General features: G+C 26.3%; 3 protein-coding genes and 2 long non-coding RNA genes across 10 annotated transcripts in view; 2 read left to right on the forward strand and 3 right to left on the reverse strand.

Annotated features, from left to right (window-relative positions):
• The window catches only part of LOC149030881 (uncharacterized), a 56,216-nt gene extending 55,507 nt beyond the window's left edge, over nucleotides 1-709 (reverse strand). For 2 of the 3 annotated variants that reach the window (XR_016178177.1, XR_016178176.1), the window contains exons 1-3: nucleotides 479-586; nucleotides 309-404; nucleotides 31-230 (exon numbers count right to left, since the gene is read on the reverse strand). This is a non-coding gene — a long non-coding RNA (uncharacterized LOC149030881). The other variant, XR_016178178.1, reaches the window with a different exon arrangement.
• Nucleotides 710-813: 104 nt separating this feature from the next.
• LOC107067402 (afadin- and alpha-actinin-binding protein) lies at nucleotides 814-2,302 on the forward strand. Its single transcript, XM_015322883.2, has 6 exons — nucleotides 814-973; nucleotides 1,071-1,233; nucleotides 1,326-1,523; nucleotides 1,686-1,817; nucleotides 1,891-2,002; nucleotides 2,088-2,302. The coding sequence occupies exons 2-6, from the start codon at nucleotides 1,096-1,098 to the stop codon at nucleotides 2,300-2,302; spliced, it is 795 nt and encodes a 264-aa protein (XP_015178369.2). The 5' UTR covers nucleotides 814-973; nucleotides 1,071-1,095.
• A 317-nt stretch (nucleotides 2,303-2,619) lies between these two features.
• Nucleotides 2,620-4,961, reverse strand: LOC107067401 (uncharacterized). Of its 3 annotated transcripts, none has more exons than XM_015322880.2 (3): nucleotides 4,381-4,961; nucleotides 3,566-3,760; nucleotides 2,620-3,484 (listed from the first exon to the last, which is right to left on the reverse strand). In XM_015322880.2, the coding sequence occupies exons 2-3, from the start codon at nucleotides 3,692-3,694 to the stop codon at nucleotides 2,633-2,635; spliced, it is 981 nt and encodes a 326-aa protein (XP_015178366.2). In that variant the 5' UTR covers nucleotides 3,695-3,760; nucleotides 4,381-4,961; the 3' UTR covers nucleotides 2,620-2,632. The 3 variants fall into 3 exon arrangements, with proteins under 3 accessions (XP_015178366.2, XP_015178368.2, XP_015178367.2); XM_015322882.2 differs by having other exon boundaries at nucleotides 4,343-4,617; XM_015322881.2 differs by lacking the exon at nucleotides 4,381-4,961 and adding an exon at nucleotides 3,862-4,323.
• On the reverse strand, nucleotides 4,800-20,034 carry LOC107067495 (uncharacterized). Of its 2 annotated transcripts, XM_089177164.1 has the most exons (11): nucleotides 19,118-20,034; nucleotides 15,584-15,657; nucleotides 14,482-15,348; nucleotides 14,071-14,379; nucleotides 13,753-13,909; nucleotides 13,014-13,674; nucleotides 12,782-12,949; nucleotides 12,462-12,702; nucleotides 11,895-12,021; nucleotides 11,162-11,343; nucleotides 4,800-9,847 (listed from the first exon to the last, which is right to left on the reverse strand). In XM_089177164.1, exons 3-11 carry the CDS (start codon nucleotides 15,268-15,270, stop codon nucleotides 9,605-9,607), a joined length of 2,877 nt encoding a protein of 958 aa, XP_089033290.1. In that variant the 5' UTR covers nucleotides 15,271-15,348; nucleotides 15,584-15,657; nucleotides 19,118-20,034; the 3' UTR covers nucleotides 4,800-9,604. The 2 variants fall into 2 exon arrangements, with proteins under 2 accessions (XP_089033290.1, XP_015178561.2); XM_015323075.2 differs by having other exon boundaries at nucleotides 13,014-13,909.
• On the forward strand, nucleotides 9,775-10,417 carry LOC149030883 (uncharacterized). The gene is made up of 2 exons (XR_016178180.1): nucleotides 9,775-9,889; nucleotides 10,220-10,417. It is a non-coding gene; the product is annotated as an uncharacterized LOC149030883 (long non-coding RNA).
• Nucleotides 20,035-26,102: the final 6,068 nt, after the last annotated feature.

Below are 26,102 nucleotides of genomic sequence, written 5' to 3' on the forward strand. Positions count from 1 at the left end.
GAGAGAGAGAGAAAGAAAAGGATGTCATACCTAGAAAAGGTTTTTATAGGAAAGATCTCGTGTCCAGAGCACGCTAACTCGGAGATTTATCTGACTAATCCACGATGCTTTTAAAGATCACGTACGACGGATTAGTGTTCCTGTCCCAGCCAAGGGAAGGAAAAAGCTCTTTCACCAAGCTTTTTTCTTTATCTATCCTTATCTTTACTATTTCTGTATTCTACTGTTCACTGTAAAGTGAATCAAATATCAAATATATATATATACGAATGTCATAATGGAATCATATTTCAATATTTTTTACTTACTTTATATTCAATCTTCTTATCTCAAGTTATATCAATTCTGACGATTTAAATACTTGTGATGATAAAGATGCTTGACTACGATTAATCCTTTAAATCCTAAAAATAAAAAAAATGTCAATATTTTATCATCAAATTGTACAATTATATTATAATAGTTAATATTCATTTACCTTTTAATTGATTAATAATAAAAATGTTTGTTCATTTAAATAAAATACAGCAAGTTAAAACAAAATAAATGACACTTTTAAACACAAATATATCAAATCAATTGGATACTTACGTGTAATGCGTTTGAAAAGCGCGAATGTCGCCATCTTTGCGAACTAATCAAGAAAGTTTTCGAACTGGACACACTAGCGGCATCACGCGGTCAATCTTGGAACTACTGTCGACTACTGTTGGAACTTGCACCACCATGCGGTAAATCTTGAAAGTATGTCAAAGAAGGTACTGTCAAACATTGTTAGACGCGCTCGTGTTTATTTTCGTCTCATCTTTTCGAATGTGTGAGTGTATATAGTTGTGATACACGTCCGGACATTGTTGTATTAGAATATTTATTTAATTCATAGACAGTGTCGATAACAATTAGCGATTTTTAAATCATTTTTATATAGGTTATATTATAACATTAGAATTAATAACACAAGTGTATATAAAAGGTAAGTTTTTAATTTAATTTGACAATACTTTTATTAAAGATATTTCAAATCTTGTTATATATATATTAATAGTCTAACTTTTTAATTTGCCATTTAGGTAGATTGAATAAGAACAGTACGGTATGGCAACAGAATTCAAAAATTTGTTATCCGCTAGAAATTTAAAGACCGCTTTAACTATGCGATACAACTTGGAAGACTGTGAGAAAAGTTTTTGCAATGAGAAGAATCTAGATGAATCTTTATCAATCTTAAATGAGGTAAGATAAATATCAATACATTTTCAATAGATAATTCATTTATAATCAATTATGATTTGCATACATACATTCCTTTGTTAACCTATTTGTAGGAATTAGAATCTTTTAATATCTCACCAGTCAATATATACAATAATGGATTGGACTGCACTGAATCATTGAAAGAAACTTCTATAAAATTAATCAATTCGTTATGGATGTTGTTACATAAACACAAAATGATGATGAAATCCTACGATGAGCTGAATGATACTTACGCTAAGGTCTCAAATGATAATAGTAATTTAAAGGTAAGAATATTATATTTTACAAATTATAAGAATTTATGTTTATATTCTGTGTGTAATTACATGCTGCATAAAGGATATGCATTGAATAGTAAGTTATTATTTAATCAATGTCTATGATATTATGATGACCAGACACTGCAACTAATAGAATTGTTTTAATAGAACCATGTTAAGCGACTTAAAGAAGAATTGCAGAAGGGACAGATGATATTAGCTCAAACACAAGAAAGGGAAAGAAGACTTAAAGTACAAAACGATGCCATTTCACGTGATTTAAAACAAGAAAAAACTGAGGTAGTAACAGATTTTGAATTATATTTGATATATTCTCAACATTTAAAGTTTTCATTTTATATTGTGTGTATAGGTTACTAAATTGAGGAAACAATCCTTGTCGAAGAACAGTCAACATGAACACGAGCTAAGAAGGATCATACAAAATGGAAATAAACTACGAGAACAGTTAGAGAAAACTGCTGGTTTGTAGAATTAGAAAATTGATTATTAGATTCTACAAGTTATCATCAATTTACTTTTTAATGGTCTCTCTGTATTTTTATACAGGTACGCATGTGCCTAAAGGCAAAGTAACACAAAAGGTACAAATTGATCATGAAAAAGAAATAATGGTGTATAAACAAACGATATGTCGTTTGGAAGAAAATAACAGATTGATGTTGCAAGAAATAAATGATCTAAAAGATGCTTTGTCACTTCATACCACTGGTGTCGAATTGCAAATGGAAGCGTCTGGAATTTGGAACAACACTAATGTATAAATAAACTGCAAGTAGGTTACTGACAATACTTTCTACAAAAGGTGAGAATTAGATCTAATACAGTAATATTATAAAAAAAGAAAACAAATTGATCATATTATAACTGTTGAAATATTTGCACAATTTTCTTATTGAAGATTATTTATTAATTTTATTGCTTTAAAGTGCATTTTTTTTTGCGTATAATTTATAATTAATCGTACTTAGTGAAATAGTTCCTAATAGCAATTGTTAAGTAATATAATTTTATTCATCGTTATACTGATATTTATTAGATATATTTAGAATTTTGTATATTTCGAATAAATCAAAAGCTATTTAGATTTTAAATTATATATTCATACACGTTATCAAAAATAATATTATTTGAAAGAAAAATACGATCGTAATCGGTCGATTTGCATTCTGTCCATTGCTTTTTGGACACTTGCAATCACCTGCTTTGCAAATGGTATTGTTATTTTTTAAAACGTCATCCGACGTTTGTCCTTTCGAATAAATGATATCAGTCGGTAACTTGTTATTAAAACTTTCAATTTTATCTGATGAAAGTCTGAGAGAACTTTTACCATCTGCACAGATGTTATTTATCTTTACGTTGTTAGCTGCAACTATATTTATGCTAACGTTAAAAAAAATGTTATCACTAACTATTGCAATATCGCTTTCAATCATCAAATTTCCTGGTTCCTGTAACTCAAATTTCGAATTAACGATCTCCACTTTGGAGAATTGTCCAAAGTTTAATATTGTCGAGACATTTCTAAACTCGCAATCGATTATTTGTAACGTTTCACCCTTCTTCGAAAAATTGAATCCTTTCATATTCGACATCGTAACGTTTGCCATAACAAATTGATCCACTTTCATTTCTACGAATTGTTCCTCGAAATAATCTACGTGAACGTTTCTCATTTCAAAATGTTCAATGTTTTCTAAATTCAAAAATGTGTCGTGTTTGATATAAGGCATTTGTTGAATATTCGTCAATTCGAATCGTTTCAATTGAGTTGAATGAAAAGACGTATCTAAATTCAACATTTCACTGATATTTTTAACCACGAATTCCTCAATCCAATCAGATTCCATAAAAGCGGTATGAAGTAGATTTGCTGTCAAACACGAGGATAAACTTAGACTGGTCGCGTTCATGTAATGCTTTTCTTTCGGTAGAAAAAATTCCTAAAAATGAAAGATAAATAAATTAGTATATAATAATAATGTTAGATAAGAAATGATAGAACAATATATTTAAAAACCAACCTGATTTCCATCGCAATGACACGTTACTCTTCTTCTATCATTGATATTACACTCTTTGCTAATTGAATTTGTTATGGCAAATGATAGCAAAGCAAATGCCATTATTATAATTCTTTTTTGCATCAACATTTTGATCGTTTATCGTTCTAATGACTCATGGATTAGACTATTTACTTTATCGGTAAATATAATATGCTATAAAATAGATACAAAAATGTATATATACATATATATCATTTATAAATATAATATTATATGTGAAAGAATTTCAATATTGACAATATTTTTCTATTAACCAGTTAAGTGTGTGGCGATGATCTGTGCGCAGAGTGTGCTCCAGTGTGTGACGGATATAGTCGTCAAACACAGAATAAGTGGGCGCTGTTAAAATATTGGATTGTCAAAAAGATCGACTTTATTTTTAAAAAATGAACAATGTTGTTTAATAATTTATTAATTTATACATAATAAACGTGCAAAAATTAGAGAGAACAAAATCGAAAATTTATAGAAGTTACAAATTTATTTTATTTTTTTTTTCACCTCTAAACATTTGAAACATATTAAAATTTACGAATGTAATTTAATTTTCGCTATCAATATTACAATTTAAATTATCAAATTGTAAGAAACTTTTACGCATGACATATATAAACGTCAAACACGCTTAACTGGATTAAATTATTTATATTACTTATTAAAAAAAAAAAAAAAAAAAATGTTACAATTAATATAATAGAAATAGATAATAGAATTAAAAAGAAAATTAACAATTACCTCGTTCGTGTGTGTGTTTAAAAAAACAATGTATTTACCTTTGTGAGACCACTACAAAAAAAAAAAAAAAACACAAGATGGAAGAAAATGAAATGATGATCCTTTCTTTTTTTTTTCACATCGATTAGAAATCACATTCGTTACGATCTCGTTACGAAGGGTTCGAAATTAAAGTTCGTATTTTTTCATCGAGACCAAATCCAATGTCTTTACTGTCTCTCACAATCTTTTTTTTGTTTTTACACTAAATAGAGGTAAGTAGAAATCTTCAATTCAATTTTATTACCGAATCACGTTTACCAATGTTCTTCGAGATATCGATAAAAAGCTTTTTCCTCTATGAACAGTACGATTCTTCAAACATGATTGAGATCGAACCAACAGCCCACTATTCTACTAAACTCCAATTATTTCATTCATCCAAGTTTTATTTTATTTTTTTTTTTTTGTCTTTTCCTTTTTATTTTCTTTTTTTTTTTTTATCTTTCGATGAAGATGGACAGTTCTTTCGTACCGCTTTTTACGATGATTGACGTCCACCTTATCAAACTTAAACTGTTGTGAAAAATATATATTAAACGTTACTATCAAACAGATTTATTCGAACATTTAACTAAACAACGTGCCTTACACTAACTGTACTTCTTTCCAAACAGTTTTATTACATTGGGATTTCAATCTTGTCAATGGAAAGGAAGTTTATGGTCAGAATATCCTACCGATGTTTTAACTCTTCCGTAAAATTACTTTTTCCTTATTTTATAACATTTTGTTAGATTCATTTCCGTGATGATAATATGTTTCAAATGATATTGAACAAAAATGTTATTTCATTTTATTTTATTTTATTTTTGTTTTGTTTTATTTTGTCATTTTTTTCCTAATTCTAAGTGTATTTCAAATTATTTAGGAAAATTTATTGCGTGATTTTAAAAAATAGAAATATTATTATATAATTTTTAATATTGATTGAATAATAATTTTTGTATGTAATTTGTTAGACAAATAATTGCTTATTGTTTCATATCTGAGATTACACGAATCCGCTTGCAAGTTCCGTTTGGTTATTCCACTTTTTATAAACGTTTTCAATTATTTTATTATTTATAATCAAAAATTGAAAGCAATGTTTTTCCTTTTAAAAAAAAAATATATATATAGTGGAATGTAATGATAGATAAATTTTCCTAAAATAATTTGTAAAACCAAACAAACGTTATTGCACAATTTGATAATTAACAAATTATTAAATAATGAAGGTTGCAATTTTGTTAATCGACGATTGTATTTTCCTGTAGTTAATAATATTAACGAGATATACTTTGTTTATAATAATTTATTTATCTTTCAATTAATTTATTTAGTCGTTGTATTTAAATTCGAAAGAATGAAGTCAGTGTGATTTTGATCTTAACGTGGAAATAAAAACAAAAAAAATAACAAATTAAGAATTTATGATTTATCATTTTCTTGTCGTGTCATGTTGTTTGTCCGCAATGGACTCCTAAACTACTGAAAGGATTTTAATCAAATTTAACACAAATGTGTGCAATTTCATCCAACTTGAAAGATAGGATAGTTTATATCTCAATTTATAATCGCACTTGACTTAAAGACGTGTGTATCGGACTGATTGTAAGTCACAGCAACGCATGACTGGGCACCCCTAGTATATTTCATAAATTGTCAAATATATTTTCTATTATTTTTATTTGACAAAAATTCATTCATTACTAACGAACAGTCGCTTTCTCATTATTCATAGATATTTATTCAAATTATTTCAATTCCAATAATTTGTTTGTAGTTTCCTGTTAATTTTGCCTGTCTTATCATCGATTACATGATAAAGAATTCGATTAATTTTTAAGGAAAACGACAGATTTTGTTCTTCGAACAATGACAACCAATCAAGAGACTAAAAAAGTTTCCTTGTATTCTTTTCCTTCTTATTACAGATAAAAATGTATATATATATATACATATATATATATATATATATATATTCATATTTAATGCACGAATAGGGCACCAGTAATTAATATCGTCATAAAAATCGCGTACTTACGTCAGTTGAATCAACTACACGATATTTATCGATGCATTTATCTATAATAGATGCATTTTCGTTTATATAAAAAAAAGAAAAGAAAAAAAAACCACATATATGATTATACACAACACACAATATATATATATATATATATATATATATGTATATACGTCAAACTGTGCGATTCACATACGATCAGTTTCTTATTTTGGATTCGTTATAATCGTGTAAATTAATTTATTCCAAATTCCTGGAGTTAGATTGTAAGACGAAGTAATACGCGCGAATTGCGAGATAAATTGAAATTTAGATTAGGTTTACATACGATACCAATAAATCTTATAAGTTTATTATAATTCTACGAACGAACGTGTATATATTATAGTCGTTTGTAAGACATTTTCTTGATTTGAAACTGGCAAAAGAGAAAAATAAAAAAAAAAAAATAAAAAGAAAGAGAGAGAGAGAGAGAGAGAGATAGAGATAGATAGAAGGAGAGAAGGAGATAGTTTACAATTAAACAAAAACAAAAAATATAATGCAATGTACGTATATATATATATATAATTATTATTATTTGTTAATAATCTTTAACGATTTTCTATAGCGTAAAATACGCAATCTACAAATCCATCTAATATATAAATCATTCTTAATAATAAAATATAAACTCGTGTGTGTTTTTTTTTCTTTTTAAGATATATTCACTCATAAATTTATTTAACATATATCGCATTATCTTACAAAGCTCGTAACGTTTCATTTTCAAACGATTTCGCAAAAATACAAGAAGAAAATGATGAAAAAGAAGAAGAAGAAGAAGAAGAAGAATAAAATGAATCATTTAAGTATGGTAGATTCATTTACGCTTACTGATAATACCAGCCCCCCCTCTCCCTCCCTCCTCCCTCCTCCCCCTCCCCCTCCCTTTTTTTCTGTAAAACTTGTTTTTTTTTTTTTTTTTAATTGGTTTAGAGATACGAATCGACAAAAAAAAGGGGGAATGATAGGGAAGAAGACATGGCTACCACATCCTTTCTGTTTAGATTACCATAGGGGAATACCAGAACCGTAATTTATATGCATAGAGATGTGTTTGTTATTTACATGTGTATAAATGTCGCTTTAATGTATGTATATTTATTTGCTTATGCTCTTTTTATTTTTATGAACATTATCAGTATCGTCATCATCATCATCATCTTTCGGGGTCTCTTTTTTACATTTTTGTTTTTTTTTTATATTTATAATAATATGTTTATTCATAATAATAAATTAATATAATATATTATTATTATTTTATTTATTTATTTATTATTTATTTATAAACGAAGTGGGAGAAAGAGAGAGAGAGAGAGAGAGATAATGATTTTTTTTATAAAATAAATATATTATTATTATTATTATTATTATTATTATTATTATATATTTATATTAATATAAAATATGAAAGAATTATTATAATAATTATTTATTATTTCGTGTATTTTGTAATAATTGTAATTTTTTTTCTTTAATATAATTATTATTTCATAAAATTAGATTATATAATACATCTTCTTAATATACATAAATTATACGTGTGACGTTGTTTGTTCGCAATGGACTCCTAAACTACTGAACGGATTTTAATCAAATTTTACACACTGTGTGCAGTATCATCCAACTTGAAAGATAAGATAGTTTATAGCTCCAATTTATAATCGCAATATTATTTTATTACGAATTATTTGTTTAATTAACAAAGAGTCACGATTATCTCTGTTAGTTTGATAAGATTCTAACAGATGGTGGTATAAGGTAATTCATTGACTTAAAGACGTGTGTATCGGACTGATTGTGAGCCACAGTAACACGTGGTGAGGCACACCTAGTATTTTATATATTTATATTTATATGTGTTTGTTTGTATAAAAAAGAACAAGGTCAAAATTAAAGGATATGTTTACTTAAAATTGAGATCATAGATATTAGTATGTAAATTATATTAGATATCTTCTTTTTTCTTCTTTTATTATTCTTTTTAATAATAATAATAATAATAATAATAATAATAATAATAATAATAATAATTACTTATCATTATTTGGCACGATTAGTCATATTTAAAAAAAAAAAAAAGAAATATATATTTAAATGAAAGACTACGAGAGATTGTGAGAACTTTTTTTTTTCTTTTTAAAAAAAGATATACACTTATCATTAATTATTTATGCTAAAATAATTATGAGATGAAAAAAAAAAAAATACGTAGAAGTTAGAGAATTATTACAAAATGACTGGCTGAACAATCGGTACAATAATTATTATCACAGTGGTGTTGGTTGTCGAGTATGAATGATTGATTGATTTATCGACAAACGTGATGAACGACGTTAAAACTTTTAACGTAAAATAGAAGAAAAAAAAAAGAAACTTACGTAAAGATAAAGTAATAAATATTCTTGATATCTAAAGAAAAGAAAAGAAAAGAAAAAAAAAACAAACTTATGAAATAATTATCTAGATAATACATGTATCTATATCATGCTAGTCAGATATTAAAAATCTTATAATAATTGCTTTCAAGATAAATACACAAAATATTTAATATTTAGAATAAAAATCATTAAAAAAAAAAAAAAAATAATAATAATAATAATAATAATTAACGTTATAATACAGAAAGAGGGAGATAGAAAAAAAAAATTAAACAAAACCAAAAAAAAAAAACAACAATACTTAATACCCTATTTGCTATATATATATAAATGTAATACCCGTAAACAGTTCTTTTTTTATCTTTTTCTTTTTTAGTTGGCACTTAAAAAAAAGAAACAAAAAATTAATGCAAGAATTAATTAATGTTAAAAATTAATTTATAATCGCTTAAGCGTTAAAATGCGTTTAACGTTTTTATTTATGTTTTTGTTGTTGTTGTTGTTGTTGTTGTTGTTGCTTCAGTCATTCCTATTTTTATTCTTTCTCTTTTTTTCTTCTTTTTTTAAATTAACTTCATACTTTTATCTTGTAACTTTAATTCATTTAATTATATCAAAAGTTTCAAGCAGAATTAAATAAAAAAAAAAAAAGAGAGAAAAAAAATAAAAAATAAGATAAAACATCGTCAGTCTCCTCTATGAATTTTTGTTTACAAATCCTGTGACACACAAACACTCACACGCACACACACACACAGACACGCACATATATATACACGTCGTGAAGTATCAAAATTTCTTATAAAAGATTCGCCTGATGAGGTCCTTCCTTTCGGCTGACACCAAAGCAAGCGGTGTCTTCCCTTGCTTGTTGTGAATGTTAGTTTGCCCTCCAGCTTGGGTCAAGAGCCAACATACTTCCTTTTGCTTTTCCAGAGGGACCGTGTTACAAGCGGCAGCTATATGTAACGGGGTGTTGTAATTGTAATTTGTTGCGTTCACAGTGCCGGAAACAGCTTTGCTCAACAAAACCTGTTGAAATTTCAAATAACTATTTTCATCTACTACACACAGGTATACTCCAAATTATATTTATTTATTATATAATAATGTATATATTTTTAATTTAATATTATATATAATTTTTAATATTATTTTTAATTATGAAAAATTAAATTTTTAATATTATATTTAATAATAATTATATTTATTATATATTTAATTTTAATATATAATTATATTATTTAATATTATTATTATTATTATTATAATATATATTATTTAATTTATATAATAATTATATTATTAAATATATTATATGAAATTAAATATATGATATATATATACATTATATATATAATTCAAAATTTTTATATATAACAAATAACAAGTCTATTTTTACAGATGCATATATGTATATATATATAATAAAAATGTAATGTGGGAGTGAACAATTGTAAAAAAAATATTAAACGATATCAATAATAAAAAATATGAAACTAGTTTATAATCATAGATAGTATTTACATAATATTACGTGATTCATGTTTGATTATTTTAACTGCGTAGGCGTTTTGTATGTTTATCATGGTTTTTTTTGTTCATATATATACATATTACTTCTAGTTGCATTACGTGTAATAATAGTTGACGAGAAATGAATGTTAAAAAAAAAAAAATTAAAAAAAATGTTAACAAATTTACATTACATTACATTACATTGAATGATAATGTCATAGACAATGTTATAAAGTCAATAAATATCACGTATATATATATACACATATATACACATATATACACATATCTAATCTACACATATTTATATTTGCATTTACACCGGAACTGGAAAGTTACATTGAATTGTTTTTTTTTTTTTTTTGAAACGGTAGACGTTTAATTAAAGAAGAAAAAATAGAAATTGTGATAAAAGAAAAACAACATAGTTCTATCAAGTAGAATAGGATTATTATTGGAATTTTAAATAGGCTATTTTTTGAATCATTTATTTCCACAGAATTGAATTAATTTTAATTAACAATGGAAAAGAAAAAGAAGTTAAAAAAAAAAAAAAAGGTAAAATTAAGCTGTACACACAATTAAAAAATTGTGATTGTTAATAAATAATAAAATAATAGGATAATAAAAAAAAAAACATCATTTGAGTAGTAAAAAGTAGTAAATTTTTGGATAAATATAAATCACCATAACGTGTTATACTTTCTTTTTTTTTTTTTTTTTCTATTATCCTACATTTTTCGTTTGTATCCTGTGTGTGTGTGTGTGTGTGTGTATCCTAAAAATAAAAATAAACAAAATAAAAAATTGATTTTTATTAAAGCATACCTTGACGAGTGCTGGATCACAACTGAGACCAGCAGCCATGTGTAAAGCTGTGTCGCCATTTTTAGTATCCTTTATGTTTAAATCAGCTCCATTGTCTAACAGTAAACGAACCGTGGCAACGGCCTTGATATTTCTTCCCGTAGGGTCATGGGACTCCACCGCTACGTGTAAAGCGGTTCTTCCTATAAGAACAAGAAATATAAACTAAATGAAATTGCACGAGTAGTGTTGTTCCCCTGACATTGATTGCTTCTTTGAATTTCAATGAAAAATATATTCATCTTCTAATGAATGATTCATAAGATATCGTATTCGTATGATGACGTATATTGAATCGTAATTAATTTTTCGTTTTTTATATATATATATATATATATATATATATATATATTATTTTTTTTCTATCTTTTATAATAAAATTGTCGATTAATTAAAATAACATTAAATTATTTAATTATTAATTATAATTTATATCATATAATATATTTAATTTATTTAATTTATTATATTATTAAATAATTATATTTAATTTATAATAATAATTAAATAATAATTTATTAAATTACAAATAAATTACGAATATAATTCGATATTTGGCAATGAAATTAATTAAAAAAGAAATAAAAATAAAAAATCTTTTCTAATTTACGACACTTAAGACTATTTGTTATTGTTAAAATAAAATTTTGTAATAATAGATTTTGCTTTTTAAAAAAAAATTAAAAATACTAACCATCGTAGTTGCATTTGGAGAGATCAAAAACTGCATATCCTTGACTAGTTTTAAGTGCCAATAATTCGGCCAAAACTTCACCATGAGAGTCACCTCTCGCTGACACTGAATGTATCAAGGTATCACCCTGTAAATTTAGAAAAAAAAAAGAACATAAAAATCAGTCAGACAAATTGATCAAATAATTAAAAGCAAAGCAAGCAAGTAACAAAAAAGAAAAAGAAAGTGAGATATGTGTATTACAGATACAGCATGTAACTGTAATAAGCAAGCAATGGTTATCAAAACGGTCGTGGTCAGAGTGTTTTTACACATTTTTTTTTTTTTTTTTTTTTTTTGATGAAATATTCGCGATAATCTTGACTCGTCCGTAGGAAGTATCGTCGTGGTTTTCAAGGATTCTCGATTCTACCATTAGCACAAAAACCGTGTGCGTGTGCATGTGTGTGTGTGTGTTTTTTTTTCTTCTATTTTTAATCTTGGGAATTTCCCCAGAGAGATTACAGTAACACCAAGCATTTAATATACGACATTAAACGCAACAAATTGAAAATAATGTCTACTTACACGAGTATGATAAAGATTTTGATTAATGTCAATTCCTTTTTGTAACATCGTAGCTGCTAAATAACCAGCGATGTATGGCATTTCTGGACAACATATTGCTGCCAAATAAAGTGCATCCTCTCCGCGATTGTTTTTTCTCGATAATGCATCTTTAAAATTGCTCAATCGTTCAACCAATGGCACGAGATATGCTTTTTTCTTTGCCAGATCTTCTGGATTACTCATCAGACACATCAACTTTCTGCACATTTAATTCTAACATTAATTATCATTCGTAATTGAATTGAATTGTATGTTCAATAATTAATTGTTATACTTACGTATAACCGTCATTATCTACAGTTGTTAATTCTTCATCTTTTATCTCTAACAATTGACTCATAGCTATTTCAACATCTTTAGGTTTGAGTTCTTCTTTGAGTCTTTTACTGGCACCGGTGCTTGGTAAATTTAACGATGGCCATGGCATGATGGTTCTTTCGTTAGACCTAAATAATACAATTTAATATATGTACAAAATACGAATAATTTAATGAAATTAATTCAACTTACCTTTGCGATCGATTAGATTTGAAAGATGATACCATCTCAGGTATTTGAAAATCATTGAACGATGTATTGGGATAAGAAATACCGGAGGTACTCGTACAACGTCTTCTTCTGTTCTCAGCAATGTTAGTTGACACGGATGATAATGTTGGTAATGATTGATATGATGTTGGTAACGAACACGAATTAGTTACGTTTGAAGAATGTTGTCTATTGTCATAGGTATCATGTTTGATATTATCAAATTCCATATTAGATTGTAAATTATTCGTATTCCCGTATCTCATATCATTTCCCATATTATTCCATACGTCGTTGTAATCGTACAAGTTGTTAACTTGAGTTTGATTTTCACCATAAGTAACACTGTTAGTAGTAGGATTTTCCGTAGCAACGTATGTGTATGGGAGATCGTTTGGACTAGATGAGTAATTCGTAAAACTGTTACTTTGTTGTTCTCCGTAAGGGGAGGTTGATGTGGACGGGGAGGAAATAGTTTGGGTATCGTTTTTACACGATGACATTCGTTCGAGTTCATTTTCAAAAGTTCGTACACTTGATGGTCGATTGTCGTAGCTGCTAGAATAATAATCGTCAGATCTTGGTACAACTTGTGCTTCCTCGTTTCTTTCGCATTGATTACCTTGACTTCTGAGAACCTCATCTAACAATTGTAATTCGTTGCTGTCAAAGGTAGGAACTGTTTCGTTGATATTATTTCCTTGATCATCGAGAAAATTACCCCAAATGGAAAAACACGCGAGATCCTTGTGAAGTCGTTCTTCGATTCGTCGATTAACCGGTTTTTGATAGTTCAATGGGCTGGGTATATCACCGTAAGATTGGCTCGAGGAAGAAGGTGACGATTGACCTTGCATCATAGTATACGTCGAAGGAATCTATTATAGATCGTTCAATAAGGAATAAACAAATTAGTAATATCTAGCGGAAAGTATGAATAATATTAGATGTCTGGTGCAATTATTAAGAACGTTGCTCGATAAATGATTATGATGAATCATATTGTTTTAATGGGAATAACGTGTGTATTAATTAATACCTGCGGTGAGCCAATGGGGCTTCCAGAAACGTTATAAGGCATCAATTGAGATTCGAATTGCATTCCAGAAGTCGGTGGTTGTGCGCAATTGGAACATCTGCTGTTTGGTCTAGAAATACCCATATTGTTGTTGTAACAACTTAATGGAGAATCTGGCCAAGTTCTCGTAGCTTGAGAAATGATAGAACTGTTGCTAGCATCAGAAAACACCTGGGCTCCGTGATCGGCTCCTTTTCCGAGTATCGTCAATACCGTGTTCTCACCGTGATCGTTTACAACGATCGATGGTATTGACGTTGTTGTTGTAGTCTTAATTGTTAAAATATTTTATATATATATATATATATGTATTTTTTTTTTATCTGACGTATTATAATTTGAATGATTAACAAAGAGATCGCAGAAACTTACCATTAGTATCGAATTATTTTCCTTTGATGTGACGTTTGATTGTTCATCGTTGTTTTTACCTTGCCAATTGTTCTCAAATATCGAACATATTCCACCGTTAGTTTGTCCTTCCTTAGATTTGTCTATTTTCTGTTGTTTACGCGTAAAACTCATGTTGTTTTCGAACGATTGATTTCTTCCCGACCAATTGGTTGAATTATTCTTCGAGTATGGACAATTACGATTGAATTTATTTCTGACGATAGTTCCACGTTCGACAAGATCCGATGATGCGTCTGAAGAATTTTGATCGTAATTATCGTTGTTCAATGAATTCCTTCGTTCCAATAAAACGTCCAACGCATTGACCATTGGATAATTCGTTGATCCTTTATCCTCTTGAACGTAATCTTGCAAATCTGCTATTCTCTCGTAACACGAATCGATTTCTCCGTATGATTTGAATTCTATCCTATCGATGATAAAATCGTTGAATGTTTGATCATTATTTTTGGAATTTAAGTTCATTTCGCGATAATCACGATATTCTTCTTGACAATCGTTACTGCCACGTATTATTATTTTATCGTTTTGTTGTCTCGTGATTCGCCTTTTATAATCTTCTTTGGTTTGTCCGTTAGTGGTTAACATCTCACGACCGCTTATACCACCACCACCACCACCACCACCACTATTTCCTTGATCTTCGTAGTACGGAAGTAATACGACGGAACAATCGGAAACTGTGGAATTAGTCGACAATGTTTTTTTGTCGATCCTTAATCTGGGTACTGTGTTCGGGTTCGTCATATCTTTCAATGGATAACCGAGTTTTCTCCCACCTACTTTTCTTACGTTTTTTTCTTCTTAATATTTTTCAACGATAATCTGTGAAATATTTCAAATTTAATTTTTATATTTTTCAATTTAAATAAATTAATGAACAAATTAATATTAGAATATCATAGAATATATATTAATATTATATATTAATATTAAAAAAAAAAAGAAATAGTTTTTTGTTCAATTTTGTATATAACAAATTATTTTAATACAATAATTATTTGCAATAAATTTATAATAATTAATTAAATGTGTATTAGATTCGAATGAAACAACTCACCTCGTTTACAAATATTTTCATAATTTTAAATTGTCCATTTGTCCATAATAATTTTATCCAGCTCATATTTGAATCTTGAACAAACAAACGATTGAAATTTATGAATACAACTATTATTCGATTTGTCAATTATTATATTTATTTATTAGTTGTTTTTTTTCTTTTTTTTTTTTTTAAATAATTCGAAATGTCTCTTTGTCTCTGTCACATTTCATGGTACGCATTATCACACGTGAAATCTTCCACGTCAGATTTAAAACCGCAATGACTACTGTTTCTTTCATTTTACATTCGAGTATATTTTTTTATGATTTTTTAACAAAAAATAGAAATCCAAAAAAAAAAAAACAAAATCAAGTAAGAATATTATATAAAGAAATCATCGAGATTTGAATATTTCATTTCTTTTTCTTACTTCTAACTTCGATTATTCTACTTCTATGCAACTTGTTACTTCGAGTCGCGTGATTTCGTGGAAATCTCGGTCGTTTTATTCTGCTACTTGCATTTTTATTGAAAAAAAAAATAAAATAATAATAAAGAATCTTCTTTTTAACGCTCAACTCGCGTAATCAATAAATCTTTCTTTTTTTTCTTCTGTTTATTTGCATGTAAGATAATATATATATATATATATTTTTTTTTTCTTTACACGCGATTTAGTTTAAAATTAACGCGTGTCGACACATCTCGAATATCAATTTCAAAACAAAATTCAATTTTCATTTCGTAATAACGTGTGTAATAAATTTTTCGATTTAATTTTAAATAAACTTGAAACTAACTTTGATCATAATCCATCAAAATATTTCAACGTATGATTTGTAATCGTTTTTTTTTTTTTAATGTATTTTTTAAGTAAAGATTCATTCATTATCAGCTACGGTTTTCGAATATTCGTAACCTTGAACGTGATATCACACCTTGTGAACATTTCTAAAAAAAAAAGTGCATTTTGTCTTGTCTTCTTTCTTTTTCTGTTCTTTTCTTTTCTTTTCTTTTTTTTTTTTTTCATTCGTTTCTTTCGTCGTGTTAACTTTCAAGTAGACACACACACACACACACAATCGAGACATTATTTTTATTTTATTTTATTTTATTTTCTTTTATTTTCTTACGAACTCACAATCGGTCAAGTAAACTCATGTAAAAAAAAACGAAAAGATCTTTCTAAAGATTTTTTTTTTTTTATCGAATGATGACTCGACTTGATAAGTGAATAACCTTTTATAAAAGATTTATCCGTTCATTTTAATCGAAACGATTAGAAAAAAAGAAGTGTGTCGAATAAATACGATTATTCATTGACATAAACTTCATATTATTTTATTATTATTATTATTATTATTATTATTATTATAATTATTATCATTAATATCTTGTAATCACGAACAATAATTTTTCTAATTAATTTTAATTAATACATAATTATATTTATATTATATGAAATCAATCCAAATTACATTTCATATATTTTTTTTTGAAGGATTTTTAATTAAAAGAATCAAATTGTTATTTTAATAATACTCAAACAAATATAAAATAATAAATATTAATAAGAATTAAATTTCGAATATTTTTTGGAGGGAGTTTTGTTTTTTGTTTTAATCCAAATTAAATTTCATATAATTTTTGTTCATTTTTTTTGTATTTTTTTTAAATAAAAAAGAATCAAATTTTTATTATAATATTATTAACAAAAAGTAATACCAAGACTATTTGTACAATTTTTATTATATTTAAATTAATCCAAATTAAATTGAATATTTTTGGGGATATTTTTTTTTGAATCAGAAGAAAAAAAAATAATCAAATTTTTATTTCAATATTATTAACAAAAATAATATCAATACGATTTTGTATGATTGTTACCAACGTGTCATATTCACACGTGGTCTTACGATCATGCAAATACAAATAAATAAATGATTAGTTATAATGACAAATGAAGATAAAATGAAAGAAGAAAAAAGATAATAAAAATCTATATATATATATATATATATATATATATATATATATATATATATGAGAAAAGGATATTTTACTTTGCAATAATCACGTTGATCGTTTCCAATTATCTACACGAGTTTCTATTTATGTTTTATAATATATATACATATGCGCACCCACTTACATATATACATATCACAAACATACATGTCACTGTAAATGATCTATTCTAACTCATGTTCTTAGACATCTATGATTATATTTTATCAATGTTACATACATTTGTAAAAGAAACAAGAAAGAAAAAAAAAGCGGTATGTCTGTCTGTGTGTTTCTATGTGTATTGTGTTGTTTGTACGATCTAGCACGTGAATATTGTACGATAATTATTCTCTCGTGTGTACGTATCAGTTTTGTTTATATTATTGTCTTTTAAACGGGTTTATATATTTTTTTATTATTATTATTATTATTTTTTATTTAACAAGTAAAGAAAAAAAAATACAGAAAAAAGGAAATATAAAGCAACTTTGTTTGTAGTATGTTGTACACACACACACACACACACACACACATAAGTACACAGGGGCACACGAACAATATCGTATCGCAAAAAAAAATGTTTACCTGTCCGACCGAATTTTGACGTATCCGTGTATGTATGAGGATGGATAATAAAAAAAATTTACGAGCAATTTGAAATTTCGTTTAGTTTAAAATACTTGTCGTTATTCGTAGCGAAAATAGATAGAAATAGATAAATTGAAGTTTAACTAGTTCTTACAAGTAATACATATTTATAATTAGCATTTTTTTTTCTTTTTCTTTTTTTTTTTTAATATTTTCTATTTTTTTTTTATGGACTCTATATATTTCTGATATAATTTTTTTTCTATTTTTTATTTTTCTTTCTTTTCTCGAAATGTTTTTCTTTTTTTTTTTTTTTCTTTAAATTTATTTTATATAAATCTTGTTAATTATTTTTTTTTTTTTTTATTACTTTTATTATATTTTTTTTTATGAATTATATATACTTCTTGTTATTCATGTTTTTTTTATTTTCCTTTTTTTTTTTTTTAAATGCCTTGTTTTTCTTTAAATTTATTTTATATAATTGTTGTTAATTTTTTTTTATTACTTTTATTATATTTTTTTTTTTTATTTTAAATATATTTTTATTTTTTTTTATGAATTATATATACTTCTTGTTAATCATCTTTTTTTTCTTCTTTAATTTCTTTTTCCTTTTTTTTTTATAATGTTTTTTTTTTTTTAATTTATTTTCTATAACTCTTGTTAATTTTTTTTCTTCTATTTTACATTTATTTTTATTTTTTTTGTTATTTTAAATATATTTTTTCTTTTATGAATTATATTATATATTTCTCGTTAATCATTTTTATTCTTTTTTTATTTTTCTTTTGATTTTTCTTTTACAACTTTTGATTACGACTCGATAACAAGACATGTGTGTTATTATAATCCAATAAAATAGACAGAGAGACAAAGAGAGAAGAAGATAATTAAATGAAAAAACAAAAAGAAACATATATATATATATATATATATTTATAATATTACCTTCACATTAAAACCGAGGTGAACGGCTTAATGGCACTAAACGAAGCGTCACTTGGATTCACCTACAATTTGATCTTGGCACGATAAACGATGCCACGTGCAGATTGTCGTTCGATAGATTATCTTATTTGTCTTTTTTTCTTTATTTTGTTTATTCTTTTTTTTCTTTCTCAAACATGTGATTTCTCAAACACTCGCAAATGATTATCCCTCTCTTTTCGTTTCAACGATTTCGTATCGTTACAATCCTTTCAATCACGTTTTCTCGTATAAGATAAAATTAAAAAAAAAAAAAAAAAAGAAAAAAATAACATGCGCAAGAAAAATCTTTGTCCTTGATATTATCCTTTGAAATTATCAATCGAAAAATCATTCAAAAGAAAATTCATATGAGCAATCATTCGTACACTGAACGATATGTTTCTTTTTTCTTCAAAAAAAAGAAAAAAAATAAACAAAAGAAGATAAATTTTTAATTTTGATTTTGATTTCCTTTCTTCCTTCGTGATCATCAATTTTAATAATTATTATTATTAATAATAATATTATTATCAAATGCACTTGTATATTTCGATCGTTGATAACCAACACTGAACGGTTGCCTTGTTAAACTAACATTAACTATTTGTATTAATTAATTAATAATTAAAATATCGTCCTATTGATTGGTTGTTGAACCATGCAACAATACGGTGTATGCATCCGTCAAATAAATCGAAATATTATTATTATTATTATTATTATTATTATTATTATTATTGTTTTATAATAAACAAATGTGTTTTATTATAAACTCCAAGGAACTCGAGACGAGAAATCGGATGACGATCGATACGAACCGAACGCGGTATCGGATCTGTCAATTTATACATCGAACAACGACGAATAAACCTAAACCGATCTCCGCGCACGCGACACACACGCTCGACTGCGCAACTGTGTTCCTTTTGCCTCGGTTATTATGATGACGACTATAACTAGTAGACGACGATGACTATGACGACCGATTAACTCAAACGCGTGCCAACTAAATGTACCAACAGATATCCTAATCATTATAATATTCTATTATAATCTAACCTCTTTTACAATACACATTTGTACTAAATTATTTAAACATTTTTTTCTTTTATATTTTATTATTCGAAATGAACAGTAATAATAATAATTATGATAATAATTACAGTACCATTTATCTGTTTTTTTTTTTTTTTAGGTTATTTTCTAAGTGAAATGTCTCTCGTGGAGAGACAGAGAGAGAGAGAGAGAGAGAGGAGTGTGAGGAATGGTTTTTGTTCTTTTTTTTTTAATTTTTTATTTATTAAAAAATAATAATTATGATAATAATTATTCAATTCTATTTTTCTTCAATAAACTCTGTCTTTTTTTTTTATTTATTTTTATTTTTTTTTTTTAAATAATCGTATTACTTCTGTAATCATATTTTTCACGACTTATGCCAATTGTTTTTCATCCGCGCGTCTTTTTATGTTTTATTCACAAGAGATAGGAAAGAAAAAGAAAAATAAAAAGAAAAAAAAAAGAAACAAGAATTCAATTAAATTATGTAGAATATAAAAATCGTAGAATGACTATTTGGAGAAGTATTAATAAAAAATGTGAACGCGTCATAGAAATGAAAATAATTTCGTAAACATTTGTAAATGGTCGTAAGCGAGGAACTATTAAAAAAAAAAAAAAAACAACAACAACATCGCGTCAAACGATAATAAGCAATGTATTATAATATTATCGTCTATCTATATCTTTAGCTATGTATTTAAAGTATATAAATAGATCTACTGTATATTAATTTTGTCTACAAATCGTGATATCAAAACTTTCGAGATTCCGAGTTAATAAAATGCGTTATTCATCGTAAATACACACACACACACACCACACACACATATATATATATATAAACATACACACGTCATTGGTAATAAAGTTTTAACATTTTTCACATGTATGAGAACTAACGGATAGAAAGAGAAAAAGAGATAGAATAAAAAAAAAAAAAAAAAAAAAATCAAGAACGTCCTTAAGCTTAAACGAAAGTATTAAACTTACTCGTTTCAAACGACTATGAAAAACCAGTAGTTGGAAAGGACAAACCGGTTATTCCACTTTTAATTATTACCTTAATTTCTTCGTAAATATATACATTGTTTTTTCAATCATTTATATATGTAAGGAATTTTTGTTTAGGTTGTGAGGTGCTAGCTGAACATACATTCAGTTTAATCCTACTAATAAGATTTATTTAAAACAGGTATTAGAAAAAGTACAATAATAGTTTCACAATCTTACGATTATAATTTAGATAAGCGACTGTGTTCTTACTACTGATAGCGACTTATAATACAACTGCGACTGTTACGACTGATGACTAACCGAATACTTCTGAACTTCCGAACTGACTGACAGACTGACTGACTGACTGACTGACTGACTGACTGACTGACTGACTGACTGACTGACTGACTGACTGACTAGCTGACTTACTGACTGACTGACTGACTGACTGACTAGCTGACTTACTGACTGACTTACTTACTTACTTACTGACTGACTGACTGACTGGCTGACTGACTAGCTGACTTACTTACTGACGGACTTACTTACTTACTTACTTACTTACTGACTGACTGACTGAATGACTGACTGACTTACTTACTTACTTACTGACTGACTGGCTGGCTGACTAACTGACTGACTGACTGATTGACTGACTGCTTAAATCTGTGTTTTCTTATATACATCTGCATTGTTATCGAATTTTCCAGACATCTGTCTCGAGAACCTTCTAGATTTTTACAGATTCTCACGCACAACTGAACAACTTACGAAGAACAGACTATTTCTTTATTTCAACCATTGGGTCCTTTTCCCTTTAGTCCTTTGTCGTCTACCAACTTATCAATGCTTACTCTTTGACATTTAAAACTCTCTTACATATATGATACAGGTACATTTTACTCGATATTATTAACCCTTTCACTACGAGCGTATTTTCCGCGGTGCTACTTCTACTGTACGGGCTGCTAATAATACGTGCAGCAGCATCAAAATTGCAATTTATTTTTAAGTAATTTTGTTCTTAATATTAACGATTTTTAATCAAAAGAAACAAAACTGTGTAAAATTACACGTCCCAAGTGGGATATTTGACGTGCTATAACTGCATATGTTCGTCGTATGTAAAATACGCGATATTCTATGGAGGGCCACTATAGTGGTCCATAGTAGCGAAAAAATTAAAACAATATTATTATTATTATTTTTATATTGTTTTTTTTTTGTGTGATTCGGTTTACCCCAGTGTTTTACTTCATTTCAATTCGCGGGTTTTTCTTCATATTTATTTTCTTCTTCTTCTTCTTCTTCTTCTTCTTTTTATTATTTTCATAATCGTCATATATATATGTGTGTGTGTATGTGTGTGTGTATGTTTATGTATGTGTTGTTTGGAAACGTTTCTTAGGATTTAGTTGATCCAACAGACAAGTAATGGCAACAGACAAGAATAACAAGAAGTAAATACGCATTGAATTCGATTAAAATAATGTCACTATCGTGAAAATATCTTCCATGATTTTTCTTTATTCCTAGTAATTGTATTGAATCGATTCTATAGAAAAATTCATATTCTTCTGTTTTTTTATTTTTATTTTTTTTTTTTATTATTAATTATTTGTTTTCATCTCTTCTCTTAAATCCAATCTCGATAACTCATTCCCATCAGTATTTCTTAATGTTAAATATGAAATTAGCTTATCTGTGTAATAACAGATATTAGACAAGGATCAACACTTGAATACAACAACTATTGCAACTTGCAATGCGTCATTTTTTTTTTTTCAACGAATTGTTGAATAATTCTGTTTAAAAAAAAAGAAAAAGAAAAAATATCAACGAACTAACTAATCTCGTTTGTGTTCATTTTACACCTTGTTCGACTGATACGAAAATGTACAAAGTTATTATTCTGTCATTTTTCACTAATATGCATATTTGTTATTAATATTTGAGTTATTAAAAATTATTTTAAAAATTAAAACAAAAAAAAACATAGATATGAAAAACTTGTCCTTTACGTTATCTATATATATATTACTTGAGTATTAGTTTGAAAGTAAAAACTACGATACATTAGAAACTATTGTTTGAAGATAATTTTTTCGGAAGATAAACGTTTGTTATTTATTTTCCTTTCGTTTTTTTTTCTTTTCACTTAATATAATTTGAACAATTATTTCAATAAATTATAATTATTACTCGTGGAAAAAATTCAAAATAAAAAACTTGGGAATTTCAAATGGATCTTTCTCTCTATCTCTCTCTCTCTCTCTTTCTCTCTTTCTCACTTTTTTTTTTAATAAAAGATTGTACCTTATCTAAACGAATGAATCAGCGAGTTTAATGACATTGCAAGCTCGTAAGAAAAAAAAAAAGAAAAAAAAGAAAAAAAAGGGAATGAACAACGAGAGAATATTAAATCTGATAAGAAATTTGATACACTTATTAACCATTTTTTTTTTTATGAACAAAAGGTAATAGAAATTATTTTAAACAAATAATATATATATATCTAATGTTTCGTTATTTTTCCTTTATTTTCTTGTTTGTTTGTTTTTGTTTTTTTTTTTTTTTCTATTAAAAATGAATAATATTAAATATGTGTGCTCGTCCTTCCATTTATATATTTGTGTGGTCTCATTTTTTGTCAGGTACATTTATTTTATCTTTTTTATTACTTAATAATTATATACAATTTTTAAAAACATAGCAGTTTAAGTTAAAGTAAATAACCCAAAAAAAAAAAATAAAATAAAATTAAATGTTTAAAGACATTAAAAGTGCGTCGGAGACATTAAGAAGATAGGTATAAAATTGTTATTTATTGGGTTATGTGTATACCTGTAATTAGCACTTTTTTACCATGACTCCTTTACAGCTCAAATAATTATCAGTTATTATATTTAATTTTAGTATTTGGTCATAATGACAATTATTATATATAACCTTATTCACATTCACGAATGGTTAGTCTTAATAATAATTTTTTAAATATATATGTAATAATAATAATTATAATAATAATAATAAAAATTAAAATAGAAAAATTATATTTATTGATAATAATTTTAATAGTTATTATAATAAAATTCATTTATTTGTTATTTGTTAATTGGAATACTTTATTATAATATATTATATGATATTATTAATTTTAAATTAATATCATAATATAATATATATATATATAATTATAATATAATAAAATAAAAATAAAATAATAAAATAAATATAATATATATTACATATATTAATTAATATAAAAAAGTTATATTTATTGATAATAATTTTAATAGTTATTATAATAAAATTAATTTATTTGTTATTTGTTAATTGGAATACTATATTATAATATATTATATTATATTATTTATTTTAAATTAATATATATAAATACATATATATTATATATTTTATTATATAATATTAAAATAATAATATTATATTTATTATATAATAATAAAATATAATATATATATATATATGTAGTAATAATATAATAAAATTAAAATAAAATAATAAAATAAATATAATATAATAAAATATATAATATATATATAATATAAATTATATATTTTTATATATGTTAATAAATATATTTATATTTAGATTAATTTAAAATTAAAATTACAATAAAATTAAATCAATACTAAATTAATAAAACAATAATAATATTAAAATATAAATAATAATTACATTATTATACTTATACATATATATATATATATATATATATATATATATAAAATATATTTATTTATGGATAAAAAAAAGAAAAAATACGAAGAAACAGATAAAGATCTGAATGTCTAATAATAGACTATCCACTTAATACCACTTCTTCTTCTTCTTATTATTCTGATTTCTCATGATCGTCATCATCATCATGATCGTCATCATCATCATCGTATTCTTCTTCTATATTTACATTTACAAATAAAACAAGGAGCGTTTAATGTAATATATATATAAAAAAAATAAAAAAAAACAATATTACGATTGTGTAATAAACAAACCGCGTCTTTTACTCGTGTCGTTTATTCTTAACCAAGGGAAAGGTAAACGCAAATACTTTGACGTCATTTGTGCATTTTACTTGGAATCAGGAAATCGATGTTTGTTAATATAATACGGTAAGAGTAGAAACTTGCTTACCCATTGGCTACTACCTGTAAGCCGCTATTATTTTTGCTATCGCCGTTTGACGCGGGTAATCCTGAGCGCACGCGCAAGTGCAAACGCACGCGTATATTAACGCGCGAGCGTTCTCATGTTCAACTATGTATAATAGGAATAAGAATGTTGATGATGATGATGATGATGATGATGATGATGATGATGATGATGATGATGATAATAATAGGTGAGAAGGAAAAGAAAAAAAAATAGAATTAATCGATAAAACTTTAAAAATACAAACATAAACCATCCACCCCCGCCTCCCAACCCAACCCAACCTCTTACTCCCCATCTCCCCCCATCTCCCCCCATCAACGTCAGCATGGGAAGATTCGGACTTGTGAAATAATTGTTTTCCATTTATTTTTATGACGCAGATTAATAAACATTTGCTATGTAGAAAGTGTTGTTAGAGACATTGTTAGGGTGTAAGGTAAGAAATGTGGGGGGGGGATGGAGGGACGGGGGAGGGGTGGAGTGGAGGGTAAGGGGTTAGTTGACGATTATATGTACCATCAACTCGTAAAAACTTATAATTAAGCATACGTCTTTGTATCAAGGTTTTATGACACGTGTCGTATTGGAATATGATGACCATGAGAGATCCTACGTAAATCTTTTAATTGAAAATTTCCGAATCTACGTCATAGAGAATATTCGAAGAGCAACGAGGTATTATGTTACAATCGCGTAAATTTATTTTCTTTATTAAATTCTTGTTAAA

Source organism: Polistes dominula, unplaced genomic scaffold (genome assembly GCF_049000335.1).
Source record: "Polistes dominula isolate Pdom_NZ unplaced genomic scaffold, Pdom_raw_medaka contig_20, whole genome shotgun sequence".
Lineage (NCBI taxonomy): Eukaryota > Metazoa > Arthropoda > Insecta > Hymenoptera > Vespidae > Polistes > Polistes dominula.

Bases quoted from the DNA above. Each gene is read 5' to 3' on its own strand.
- LOC107067402 (XM_015322883.2), top strand. From the start codon at position 1,096: ATGGCAACAGAATTCAAAAATTTGTTATCCGCTAGAAATTTAAAGACC. The intron at 1,524-1,685 runs GTAAGAATATTA...TTGTTTTAATAG, and splicing joins ATGATAATAGTAATTTAAAG to AACCATGTTAAGCGACTTAA. The intron at 1,818-1,890 runs GTAGTAACAGAT...TTGTGTGTATAG, and splicing joins TAAAACAAGAAAAAACTGAG to GTTACTAAATTGAGGAAACA.
- LOC107067401 (XM_015322880.2), bottom strand. From the start codon at position 3,694: ATGTTGATGCAAAAAAGAATTATAATAATGGCATTTGCTTTGCTATCA. The intron at 3,485-3,565 runs GTTGGTTTTTAA...TTTCATTTTTAG, and splicing joins GTCATTGCGATGGAAATCAG to GAATTTTTTCTACCGAAAGA.
- LOC107067495 (XM_015323075.2), bottom strand. From the start codon at position 15,270: ATGACGAACCCGAACACAGTACCCAGATTAAGGATCGACAAAAAAACA. The intron at 12,703-12,781 runs GTAAGTATAACA...TTAAATGTGCAG, and splicing joins GTAGATAATGACGGTTATAC to AAAGTTGATGTGTCTGATGA. The intron at 11,344-11,894 runs GTTAGTATTTTT...TTGTTCTTATAG, and splicing joins CTCCAAATGCAACTACGATG to GAAGAACCGCTTTACACGTA.